At 36.7% G+C, this 14425-nt stretch overlaps 1 protein-coding gene across 1 annotated transcript in view; it reads left to right on the forward strand.

The window, feature by feature from the left end:
- Nucleotides 1–9985, forward strand: part of mwh (multiple wing hairs) — a 75946-nt gene extending 65961 nt beyond the window's left edge. Inside the window, exon 8 of the mRNA XM_074171480.1 lies at nucleotides 4270–9985. Within this exon, the coding sequence (XP_074027581.1) occupies nucleotides 4270–5462 (1193 nt within the window). The 3' untranslated portion in view covers nucleotides 5463–9985. The remainder of the gene's footprint in view (nucleotides 1–4269) is intronic.
- The last annotated feature ends 4440 nt before the right edge of the window (nucleotides 9986–14425 follow it).

The raw sequence follows: 14425 nt of genomic DNA on the forward strand, positions 1-14425 counted from the left end.
GATCCTCTTCTAAAATACCAAGAAGCTAGCAACATCGAATCATCATGCAACAAGAATGTATTTAGAAGCCATAAAAAACACAAACACCAAGAGAACTTCAACAGAAAGAAAGAGAGAACGTATCTACCAAGTATCTGGCACAAGGCAGGAAAAGTCGCCAAAAACGAAGCATTGTCGCCCAAATCGCGCGGAAAGTTCGCACAAACCCTCCATTACAGGAAATACATGAAAAATCAGCACTATAAATGAAATGGCAAGGCGAGTACTTAAGATGACTGAAGTTGCAGTTGAAGTTCCAGTTGAATCGTTTAGAGATTGTAACCAAAGGAGACCAAGGCAAAACCCGAAAACAAACCAAAAATACGTCATTCGCGAAGACATAAATAACTCAGTGAATTTTTTCAAATATTCTGCTGGGATATGGTGGAGTTCTGTATCTGTATCTGTAGAGAGGATGAGTGTAAGCCCACAGCACTGAGGTCACATTGTACATCCTCCCGAGGAGTTGTCTTCCTAGGTCTCTCATTGACGATAACTCTGGGCACTCGCATAGGACATGCCTGACATGTCTCGCATAGAACATGCCTTCCTATTCACACATCTTGCATAGAGGTGTGTCCACTAGCATCATATCATGAAGGCGTTTCCTTAGTTGACAGTGACCAGTCAGTTATTTTTTCGGCGTGAGCTTTGCAGGGTCACCCAAGGTGATCCTAACAAGATCGCATTCTTTGATTTCATCCCATCTTTTCACGGATTGAGCATGGGTGTAACATTTAGCTAGATCTGCAATTGTCGAGAAGCCCTAGGTGCCACTGGGTCTTGAAATTCTTAGTCTAGCCGCTCCCTTGGCTAAAGAGGCAGCAATGCGATTACCTTCACTCCTGTCGTGCCCTCTAACCCACTTTAGGATAATTTTATTTTCTACCGAGGCTTTGGCTAAATCTTGGTGATACTCTAGTACTAGCCCTGAGGTTACACGTTGTCTGTTCAAGGCTAATAGGGCTTGTCTGCTGCAGTGCAGATAGTTATGTTTTTCCTAGAAATTCCTTTCCTGGTTATTTCTCTTATGGCTATTGAGATACCAGCCAGTTCTGTTTGGACCACGCTGGTATTTTTACCCATTCCCCACTTAATCCTAAGGCTTAGTGATCTGGAGTACACTCCACATCCTGAGCCTACTTTGGTTTTTGAGCCGTCTTTAAATATGTGTATTGCATTTGTAGCATCTGACTTTGTGTTCTGTTTTATTTGTATTTTGTAGGGTTTATTAAACACAAAGCTGGGTTTTATTGCATCACTAGCTGCCTGCAGCAGAGGTTGCGCATTAAGCGCTTCTCGCCATAGGCTTAGCTTCAATTGATCCTTAACGTACAGGTCCAGAGGGGTCAGACCCGTAATTGATTCCATTCCCGCGTTTGGTTTTGTTCTCATGGCTCCTGTGATGTTTAAACAAGTCATTCGCTGTATTTGATATAATTTTTGGATGACTGTTGCTTGTAGAACTTTCGGTCCCCATTAAATAGCTCCGTACGTTTAACATAGGTCTTATTATTGCAGTGTAGATCCAGGTGACCACACATGGTGAAAGACCCCATTCGCGTCCCACTATCCTCCGACATTGCTCCTAAGCCATATATAATGCTCTTTTTGCTCTACTCTGTAGGTGAGAGTTCCATGTCCGCTGGCTGTCGAGGATAGTACCAAGGTATTTCACCTCTTCAGAGAAGTTAACCTTGCTTTTGAAGATTTCGGGAGGTTTCAAGCTCGATAAACTTTTTGTCCTGGTGGAGTTGTCACAGTACACAGTCACCAGACCTCTGGACCAGATTATGTTGAATAAATGTAGGAAATATCACATCAGAAAACACGTTATACAAAACTGTACGCAGATCCTTTTGTCATGCTAGTGAAATTGAGTTATAAAACGATATTACAGCATATTCCAGATGGAAATTGGTATAAACGGTTCTTGTACAAGTCCAGATTTCAAAAAATCACAGTGAACCATCTTGACTTATTCATTTCAGGTTGGAATTCAGTTTGGTGCCTAACGATTCACACAAATTTTCAATTCTGATATTGTTCTCTTTGACAAATGAGTTGTTCGACTCATATTCACTGTTTTGTTGTATTTTGAAGAGTTGTCATTGAGTTTCATCATTATTGAAAGTCAACTCACTTTTTCTTTCCCTTATAATCGATAATTACCTATAGACCAGTAACCATTCCCAGTGTGTTGGCTAAGGTAATTGAAAAAAGTATCTTTAACGAATTTCCTCTTTTCCTTTTTTGTTGAAACACAATATAATCAGTAGCTATCATCATGGATATTACCTCGGTAATTCGACGGAAGGAGGGGCTGCAACTTTTGTGGTGCATATTTATAACGGTATTGACAAAGGTAAATTTGTAGCTGCGCTTTTCTTTGACTTATCCAAGGCATTCGACTCCATAGATTTTGATATACTTTCAAACAAATTATATGCAATAGGTATTAGAGGGACATTTCTTAGATGGGTAATATCATATATAAAGTTCAGGAAATTATGTGTGACATGGGATGATACGAACTCTGTTACATTCAACGTAGGCATTGAAGTTCCACAGGGCTCAGTTTTGGGACCACTAATTTTTCTGATTTATATCAATGATTTACCTCAACATTTAGGTACAAAATCAATATAACTTTTTGCCGATGATACTGCAGTCTCAGAAGGAGCTGATAGTCCTGCGGAACTACAGTCGAAACTGAACACAATAACTCGTAAATTTACGAAATGGTGTTACACAAATAAACTCATATTCAATGCCGACAAAACGGTGTTAGTTCAATTCTTCAACCGAAGACATTTAGAGCCTATACGGGTTGATATAAATAATGTCACTATCTATCTGTCGGAAACCACAAAATTTTCAGGACTTCATATAGATTCTGGGTTAAGTTGGCAAGTTCACATAAATTATATTTGCAAGAGAATCAACACTAGTTTTTACGCATTGGTACAACTCAAAAAGGTTATGAATGAAGATCATTTGTGGAACATTTACTATGCAATGGTTTATTCAGTATTATCTTACAATGTGCTTCTGCGAGGAGACGGGATCAACATCAGTCGAGCATTCATCTCTCAAAAAAAGGATAATACGTATCTTGTATGGTCTTCGACACACAGATTCCTGTAGACCCATTTTTAGGGAAAAAAATGTAACACTACCATCTATATACATTTATAATTGTCTACTTTTTGTAAAAAAGAAGGAGTCTGAGTTTAAAACTAATTCAAAGTGTCACAGTTACCCAACAAGAAATGGAAATCTGATTAAACTGCAGCAACGTACTAGATTGTTTCAAAAATCCCCCTCTCTAGCAGGCTCTAAGCTATTCAATTGTCTATCTTCAAATATAAAGAGTATCCCATTATTGTCTACTTTCAAACGGAAAGTTAAAGAATACCTTTCAGAGGGATGTTTTTATTCTATCAATGGGTATTTTGAGTTTACTTCCAAATGATTGTGATCAATGTACTGTAATCTCTATGTTACACATCTACATGTTTTTTTTTACTTGACGTTTCCTATATCATTGTTAAATGATCGTTTCAAAGGAATAAAACATTATTATTATTATAATTATTATTTTCTAAGTCATCAGAATTGACCCAGATTTCTTCGTCAAAGCATCTATTTTTGGTTCCTAGAAAACAGAATTGTATCATAGTTATAGAAACCATCTGATAACTGTCCCCTATCTCCAGACAAATATTTAATAGAAATGATGGAAAGTAAGAAGGAAGCCAATAATGCTGTCTGAGAAATTAATAGCTTCATCTGAGCAGCTGCTGAAAAGATAGCTCGATTGCCTTCTTTCTTCAGAAAAACTCTTGGTCGCCTCCCTTCAAGGAATTTACTCCACCCGAAAAAAGATCATTTCACCGTACTCCATGTTTGGTCAACTTTTCATAAGCAGCGAGTGATCCAAGCAGTTGAAGACCTTGAGGTGGTCTACAAAGAGTCTAACAGCCAGATAACTCTTCTCCAAAACCTACACAATCTTTTCTACAGAATAAAAAAATGGTAGTTGACACATCCTTCAAAAAGCAATTCTGAAAATTATTCGATAGCCAACCAATCTACTTACAATGTGATGAATCGGAATCGATCTGAACAATATTATTGTTAATGTATTGCTTTTCATTCGTTCATGCCTTGTACTGATATACGATTCTTCTGTTTAGTCAGTTTTGACATATTCAATACTCATTTCAGTTGACTCCACTCCTGATGACGAAGGAATCTCCTCTTCAGAGCGCACTCCAACCCCAGAAGAAGAAATCCAACACTCCAACTCGATGTTTGAGATATATGGCACCCGCTGCAACGCTATTACCTCACATCAAGGCCTGGAAGTACAAGATTCGGATGACGAAACAACCATCGAAGATGTTATACAAGAGCTCAGAGATATTATAAGCAACGAGGAGTCCGGAACCTCCAATAAAGAGAACTCAAATCTGTGCAGAGACATTGAAGAGAATGGGTCGATGAAGAAATCTGGAAGAATCCAACGCCGGATGGATTTGGACGATTACGCCCTCAGTAGCGATTTCGAAATCGTTCCTTCCAATTTACTGCCTAAGCCTCCCAGGAAAACTCGAAGTCTGCTTCATCTGTTCATACCGCCGGAGGATTATGAGTACGGCAACAAGGAACTGTTTTTCGATAATGGCTCTTTAACTTCAGATAGTTCTTTTTCCCCCATGAGTGTGTCGAAGTACTGCCAAACTACTGTCGAGAATAAACAGTCAGAAGCACCACAGATGAAGAAAGTAGCTACACTGTCAAAGAGGCAAACGTCCAGAACGAGTGTCAAACGGACAGAATCTTTCAGGCATTTACCCAACGCACTGGTGAAGACAAGTAATGAAGGATTGGACTTCCACACCAACACCAAAATATCAAGCCATTCAGTGGAACAGCAAACTCTGCTCAACAACACATTGGACAGAACGAAATGCAAGAGTTTGGACAGAATAGAAGACGGCCTTGAAACTTTCGTTGATATTATTGTCACAGCGGAAACGAAATCATCCCCCTTTCGTTCCAAGAGCGATTCTGGCAACGTTTCTGGCACTTCCATCTGCAGGACTATGTCCACTGTTTATGTGAATAACAAAGCAACTCTCAGTAGAAAAATGAGTACACATTCAGAAGACAAACAGAGGATGTTCTTGCCATCTCAGGATCAGAGCGAAGTACTGTATTATTTTCCTAGGATACAAGAGAAGAGGAATAACAGTAGTGCCAGTTTTCTACTCAACAGAGGATATAGTAACGCAGGGTTGTATTCCGGACATATTAATGATGACCATCATTCGTACTTCTCAAGAAGTAACGAAATAGTTGGTAGCGATTGTAGGAGTTCTGGTAAACTCACAGATTTTCCATCAGGTTTATATTGAACCTGCTGAGAATGTCTGAGGAACATTATCTATATAATTTTGAAGGTTTCACACAACGAATTTTGTTATATAGGTTTTCAATAATCAAAACTTACTATTAGACAGTATTCGAGACTCTATCAAAATGGTTAACAAACTGTTTGACTGCATACTCCCAAGTCTAAAGGCAGTAGCTAGATAAAGCTTCCTGAGAAACTGAGTCATTCCGCCACACATACGGAGTTAGTGATATGATTAGTAAAGTACCAGCCAGTTGCTACAGTACAAATAGTTGCTATGTTTCGTAAGGAACGCCCTTTATGATTCAAAAACCTCTAGTTATATCGAGAATAGTCTCAACAGCATGAAAACCCAGATCAACATCTAACACAGACAATACGGACTGACTCAAATATTGAAATTGGCAGTAGCTAATCATGTTTTTTGAATGAGGACGGTACTTATAGTTTCAGGGCTGCCTTTTTTTCTGTCACCCACTCATGGTTCATAGAATCTGGATAAATCCTAATTTGTAACATGGAAAATAAAAGAATTAAACCGTTCCACGACCAAAAGACAACCTCTCATCGCAACATTGAAACTAGAACCAGTCACATTCCACAAAATCAATCTGCTCATCATTAGATTAGATTCTCAGAGATTCACTACAACCTATTCAGATCTATTGTGATGCTCCTTGGTTGTTAGAGCTCATTGTCTAGCTTGATCTCTTTGATGAGACTCCATAGCCTTGACATTAACCCCTTCGAATAGCAGACAGCCTCTGGTTTCCCACATCTTGCGTGTCTCAGCCTGGCTATCGACGGAAACTTCATGGTAGGTGCTCATTGGGTTGCGACAAAAATATCCTGGACGAAGGACAAAGAAGTCGATGAAAAGTGAAAGCTGATATTCTTTCACTCACTTTACAGTGAAGAATGCATTCTTTAAAGTTGTTTGGAGCAGCAAAAAAAACTGGTGCTTTCCAATGGAGACAAAAAGGCTATTGGAACTATTTTGGATATCAACATTCTCGTCAGCTAAGGAGTTTTAAAGGAGAACTCCACTCTTCCTGAAATTATTGGAGTCAGAAAGTTGTGAGGCTTCCTGTTTCTTTCAAGGTAGTGAATGATTTTTCATTCTAACGATAAAGAACTTCAATTTGATCAACTGCTCAGTATAACAACACTTTCAACTTCAAATGAAGTGGAATTTTGATGAGATACATCATCTGAAAGAATCAATCAGTTGACCATGAAGTTGTTCAACTCATTTTTAAAACATCTGCATATTTTTTGAACGTATTCGCCATTGCTCCTCAATTTTTTTTTTCTGGTTGTCCACTGTTGGAGAAATAATTGTGCATATTTTCCCGAATAAACAAATACCAATATATGTTGGAGGGCTCTTTTTTCTACCATTATGAGTGTGATTACATTAGTTCTTTCGCCGAACAGATGTGGTGATCAATTGGAACAGCACAGAGAAGGAATTCCCGCCTCGACATAGGCGTCGGCATATTATTTTTCAGCGGTAGTTTTTCAGTTACTCATTCTTACAATCATAGCAATTGATCACCCCATGAAAAAGTTATCTCAACTGAATTTTTCCATCATGGGTAATTATGAAGAACTTTGAAATTTAAGATAGTTGATTTCCGAGTCGAAAACTCTAAAATACATGGAAACACAAATAATCAGACCAAATTTTCGTCAAACATATATTTAGAAAATAATAGAGGCCAACAAATTTACTAGAAAAATCAAAATTCTTCTTCGCTATATTCGGATGAGGTGAAATCATCATCGGGTTGAATAACGATCGGATTTATGGAACTTTGCACATAATATTTGTTCTCTTCTTTTATAACGTGGGCCACACAGTTCTTCCACACATCACTATTACTCACTTCATTCACCACTCGCCTTATATTGTCAAGCACTACATCATTCAAAGTCGGTGACTGATTACATTTCCGCAAGCTTTCTTTCATTGTGGCCCAAACCATTTCAATTGGATTAAACACACAATAGTATGGAGGCAAACGTAAGAGAATATGACTATGTGCTTCACACATCGAATCAATAATATACTCTTTTTTGAAATTACGTTGTTTTATGGTCGCCAGTAATACCTTTTTCATTGGAATCTTTTCGGGTATTTCCATGTCATGATTTCACGTGAAATGAACAATATCTGCTTTTTTTGTGTTATTGTTTGGTATTGTAGTCAATAACCGAAAATGATACGAAGCGTTATCCATAAATATAACCGAGTTTGGAAGAATATTTGGGAGAAGCTGCTCACTGAACCAGGTTTCGAATAAAGCCGCAGTCATATCTTCGTACTAATCAGCAGACGAATCTTTTATAGTTTTGGCCGACAGAAGCAAAGCGTTAGGTACGAAACCACTTTCATTCCCGGCATGCAAAATTATAACACGTTTTCCCCTTGAAGAAGGTGTGTTTAAAGCACAATACTTGGTTTCGTCTACCTAGCAATATTTAACAACATCATGGGTGTCAAACCAAGTTTTGTCGAGGTAGATTATATGTCTGCTGGATTCTCGGTAGCTTTTCATTCGCCTCAAATATTCTTGTCGGAGTTGAACAATGCGTGTCGATTCCATTATGACCATCCGATTGTTAAATTTTTTATATTTGAAACCACAAGACAATAAGACACCCCGTAGATTTTCTGAAGATTTGTAATTGTAATCGGGATAGTCGAGTAATTTAAACCAAATCATTTCCAAGGTTGGTACTTCATTTTTTTGGTATATACCATAAATTGTTCACCGAATCACATCTTTTGTAGCACCATCTACATTTGCGACATATTCTATTCACAATAGCGTTCTGTGGAGTGTGACAGTTTCCCTTCTTCAAGCATTCAAGCATATTTAAAATTACTCGCTGAACTTGAACCTGTAAGTCCTTATTTTCAAATTCCGGATCACTGTCGATTGACACAGATTTCTCACACGTAATGTTATCGTAACACGTAACGTAACACCAAATTGATATTTTTGCACTCGACGCGCGTTTCGCTAACAGGGATAACATCTTCAGGAGAAGCAAATTGATACTGAATCTAAAGACAAGAGTTAGCTGTTCATATACCTAAAGTTTTTTGATCCGATGTGGATTTTGTTGAATAATGATTATCCTAATTGATTTTTTTGGTGATTAACTAGTGAAACCACAACCTGAAAATTGATTTGTCCGCTTTATAATCTATTGTTAACAAAGTAATTTACAGGTAGTGGTACCACTAGTTTTAACGTCAAGACTGTATACTGATGAATAAAAGCAAAACAAAATCAATGACATGACAACACGATACTGAGAATGTGAATTTCTCAGACCGAAAAACATATAGCATTTGTTTGCTCATTGAAATTGGTCAAGGGTTAAAATTCGTCGACTAAAATCACTAACATTATTGAAAATCACGTGCAGGTCAAACTGTTTCACTTTTAAAATGTTTCGGTGAACAGAGTTGCTGTAATATAAGTTGTAGATGAGTGTGATGAATGGAATTATAAATGGTTTGGGAGTTGTTTTTAAAAAACGTTTCTTATGATGTTATAGCTGTAATGACGAGTTTCCACCAAACGGACACCACAACAAAACAACAACTGTGTTGTGTTGATTTCGACAAAACAAAAAGTTGAGTTGTCAAAATAAGGAACATTCGTCGCGGAGGATTATTTTGTCAACAATGAAATGTCCCGTCGGTAGGCGGAAAGATCAAAAAGTTTAGGTGTTTTGTCTGTATTTTTATAAACTGAGTTTGCCACATGAGACGGTCGGTGAGATTATTACTTCATTCAACTGAGACTCAGACTAGTTTTTGTCTGTTTGTTTTTGAAACTAAACAAGTTTTTTGTTTCTGTTTTTGAAAACTAGTCGCAAGCGAGTCCGTTCGGTGGAAATCCGTCTTGATACCTTGTGTTAAGAGAAATTATTGCATAGACAATAATGATCAATTGACTTTCTAAGCATGACGCGTGCAATGAATTTTTTGTTCACAAAACTAGTGGATAAGCGTATTTTTTAGAGGCTCATACATGTATGCACTTTAGCAAGTCCTAATGTATATAAAGAAAAATTATAGTCTAATCAACAAGTTCAAGAACATTAAAAATAGAGATAAAGGTCCTAAAAATATGAGCGATAGCTCATTCGATTCGGAATCACCTCTAAAAAAATGTTTTTGAAGGATTTTGGTGCAGATAAAAAATTGCAACTGTAATTAACGAAATAAGATTTAAAAAATGGTATTTAGTTTTTTGTTAATAACTCAAAAAATATTAATATTTGAGCAATTTTGAAAAAATAGGACCTTTATCTCTATTTTTCATGTTTTTGAACTTCTTGATTAGACTATTGATTATGATTCATGATCTCTGTAAATGTTGTAATGTATTTATTCACAATTGATATCATGAGACTCATGATTGTTTTGTAGCTATTTTCTGGACATTTTTCACTGTGTAGTACTAGAAATTTTTATTATAAAGAATATACAGTTAGTCAGTGTATGGGTTTTATTTATCTGTTATATCTACATAATAGATCTATAATTAAAGGAAGAAGTCAACAATTTCAAGTTAGCATAAGTAGGCATGAGAAATACAAGGTGAAATAATGAAACTATGAAAAATATAGTGAGATCCAACTATGTACATAAGTTTCATGTATCTTAGCTTACTTGCATTTTGGATATTTCAATCTGGAATGCCTGAATCTCAATAATGAAATGATCTCTCCATTGAAAGCCAAACCACTACATCCAAAACTGTTCTAGATATCCACAGAGATATTCGCAGAAGTGTCCAATTAGAAAAATAGGTGTCAAGCAAGGGACCTCTCCGGAAAATATGTTTTCTTCAGAAAATCATTCTAAGGATTCATGTTGTCCTGAATCGCAAACTCGACATTTTCACGTTCGAATGGTGATTTTTCAAATCCATTTGGAGACTTTTATGTTCTTATTTTCAATGAAGAGGTTGAGGACTGCAGTGCCATATTTATGAGTGTGAAAAAATCACTTTTTGAAATATTGTTCATGTAGGTGGTTGAATTTCATGCAAAACAAAGACATACTTTTGATTAGAGACTTCAACATTACAATCAACTGTGATACTCTAAATATTGAAATGTATTTAGGAACTTGCCTATGTTTCACAGATAACCATGAGCTTAAAAGTCCCGGATCTAAGGTATATGTTGGAAAGAGAATAATAAAAGCAATTCTTCAAATGAAGAAATGCTTATAAGAAGAAATGGATGCTATTAAAAATATGAACATTTATCTACAGTTTTCTTACGAATAATTTCTTGAATTCTCGAGAGTGTATGCTTACTTACAAAATCAAGGGTTTTTTTGAATTCCTTATAATAAACCTTGTAAGTGCTTATCTTGTCTGAAAAATCAATTGATGAATTAAATATTGCCCATTGAACTGAACTCAACACATCGGTAAAAAATATAAAATTCAAAATGATATCAAAAAACCTATTTTGTGTGTATCGATTTACTTGAAAAAATTTTCTTGATTATCTTTCATAGACTATGCATACTAATCAGCTTCCAAGTATTCTCCACTTGGAACATTTTTGGTCTGAATCATACGTTGCTGTTGATAAAAAGAACAGTTTTGATCATACAATCAAGAATTGCGTATTCATCATTCCATTTTAAAATAACCAGAGTGAAACTGATACTTCAGTATTTATTTATATCTTCACCTATATACATGGCATATCACTTCCAAAAATATCAAATTCACTCTGTTCAAGTTCAAGTGACGATCGGAAAACATAAAGTAAAATTTTGATTTCAACATGATGGAAAACTTAGCATCAGATATACAAACATACAAAAGTCTAAGTTACTACAAAGTAAATAGGATAATGAACATTTTTTTTTCAACAGAGTAATAGTGATTTGATATACTTTTTTTTTCACCGAAGAATATCATCAATGCTCAAGTTATATGAGTAACTGAAATCAATCATGAATTTTCAAGATCCTGAATATAGATTCTCCACTACTAGCATTATTCGTTTTTGATAACTGTTTTGTAATTTAGTGTTCTCATTGAATCTGTATCAAAGTTAACAGAAATCAAATCAACTCAATAAGTGATTTCATTCGAAATCTCTGTACCAAAATATAAATTTTCGAATTTAACAATCGAAGGAGGCTTTTTGACACTAGTTTCTGTGTCGAATAAAAAAAATGTTTCATTGCGTATGACATATTGATATGTATTTTATTACATTACCAAAAACCAAACATAATTAGAGAGGTAGTGCTTTTCATATTTATATAGCTGAGGTTCTTTCCATTTGATACATATCTTGACTTAAGGATCAAAAATCTAATCTTGCTCAGACTGACAAAACAAACAATTCAAATCTGATTTTGTGGAGTAATTGGAAAATGAAGAAAACGATTACTGCTAGTCATGAACAGATTCAGAATACCTACACCAATTTTCGTGTATTCAAGAAGAAATAACAGGCTTGAATTACCATCACAATTATGCAATGAAATGATGTCGTATCTTGGGTCCCTTTTCAAACACTTCGATTCAGTGATATAATTTTTGAGTATATTTATATTAATAACCTATCTACAAAGTTTTCAAGAACTTAAAAACTAACTATTAATATACACCTAGTTCTTATCATATTATAATAGGCAAGACAGACATTTCAAAGGTACATATCACAATATTATTAGAAGAATTAATAGTTCTTGGTCCAAATATGGAATATTGAAGACTTTCTATGTACACAATTTCCATATAAAGATATGTTATCAGTTACCACAAAATTTGTTCTACTTGGATCCCTCTGAAGGTATTTAATTTATTTTTCGTCATTGATTAGGTGAATTCATGTACACAAATCCCAGCAACCAACTTCAAAAAATTTCCGAAATCAGTTTTTTAGTTTAATAATAATGTTTGCAATAAACTTACGTAATATATGAATGACAATCCATTGAGTAAGTATGAGGATTATCTGCATCCATATTAAACACAAAAGAATAGACAAATTTTGAAAATAATGTTTTCCTCGACTCACTGTCGTACTTTGAAACAAACTTTTCTCTTTGTATACATTCATAAGTAGATTATATTTCTCCCAATGGAAAATACTTCACTTGCTTTGAGAAAACAATGAAGATTCGTAGGTGATTTGAGCAAATAGTTCAAAATGAATTATATTTTTCCTGCGACAAAGATATTTCCCGGGTTTGTTGACTGTGTGGACCTGCTGTTTCGTCTACTACTGCGGTAGACATTATCAAAGGCGGACAGACTGTTCTGTAGACACTACAGTTTTGGTTTGCATCTAAGATTTCACTTCATTGATGATATGTGAATATTCTTACCCACTAGTTGATCTCAATGGCCTGATCCAAGAGCAATTGAGTTAATATCCTCTTTCCTTTCTACTGACGAGACGATACATGATGGGACGGGAAGGGACGAGACACGACGGGACGGGACAGGACAGGACAGGACAGGACAGGACAGGACAGGACAGGACAGGACAGGACAGGACAGGACGGGACGGGACGGTACCAGACGATAAGGGACGGGCTGCAACCGGATGGGACGAGAGAGGTCATGACGATACGAAACGGAACGGGACGGCACGGAATGGGACGAGAAGGGACGGGAAGGGACGTAACGAGATGGGGTAGAAGGGACGGGACGAGCTGTAACCAGACAGTACTGAAGTGGCTGGAGCAAGACAGGATGGAATGGGAGGGACGGTACCAGACGACACGTGACGGGACCGAACGGAATGATACGGGATCAGAATAACCAGATGGGACGGAACGCAATGCAACCGGATGAGAAGGGAGAGGCCGGGACGAGACGGTATAGGACAGTACTGAATGGGACGGGAGAGATCGGGACAAAACGTGGCAAAACGAGACAAGACATGAAGGGACTGGAAGAAAAGAGACACGACGGGACGGTAAATGGAATGATACGGGATCAGACCCAACCAGACGAAACGGAATGCAACCGAACGGAACGGGAGAGACGGGGGAAAGGTACAGGACGGGCTACAACTGGACGGGGCGGGAGAGGTCAGGACGAGACGGAACGGAAAGGGACGTGGGGCGGAACGGGACGAGACAAGACAGACCGGAACTATGAGTCCCAATTGCTTCTTCTATCCTAATCTCTATATTTCATTATGCACGTTGGAGACTGAGTTGAACATTTCATTGTATTTGAAGCAAATGTTTTGCTTGCAATTTTGAATTACTGGTGGAAACTAACTTTTCGTAGTTATTTCGTTTCCTTTCTCCTGGTTCCTTCGCTGAAATCACTAAATGACTTCTGTGGTCGGTCAGGTCGAGTTTTTTTGTGATATAACGAATATCCCATGTAGCCAACTGTAATTTCTGATATTGTGATTAAAAAAGCAATCAAATGATTGCTCTGACCTATAACAAAATCATTCAAGTTCGACCATCAAAACGTCACGTTCATTGCCTAATCGCTTTTGATAATATTTACTGCAGTCCTATACGGAATGTTAGGCATAAAAATGTGCAGACTATAAACAACAAATTCGAAAAATAATTTCAACACAATTCTCATCTCCGGCCCTGATATTGCACTTCCACCGATTTCAGAAATATGTACGGATGTTGTATATAGTTGCAAACAGCTTTCTAAAAAGATTCTATTGACACTTACTCTCTTTTTCATTTTCATCTATAGCAATAAAAAAAATGTGAATCGAAACAGTTCAAAGTCAAAGAAAACTGAACGTGAATTGAGTCCGAAAATTTTCTGAAGTTTCCCTCTCAAACATGTTTGAAATTAGCAGTTGGTATGAAAACATCGTAGGCTATCATAGAATTATAGCGGCCATACAATTTTTTTACACCATTTTTATAGTACGATTTGTTGTCAGCCTCAAAATGGGCCTCAGTTT

Source organism: Leptinotarsa decemlineata, unplaced genomic scaffold (genome assembly GCF_025532065.1).
Source record: "Leptinotarsa decemlineata unplaced genomic scaffold, Ldec_3_MD MMD2_tig00000010_RagTag_RagTag, whole genome shotgun sequence".
NCBI classification, from domain to species: domain Eukaryota; kingdom Metazoa; phylum Arthropoda; class Insecta; order Coleoptera; family Chrysomelidae; genus Leptinotarsa; species Leptinotarsa decemlineata.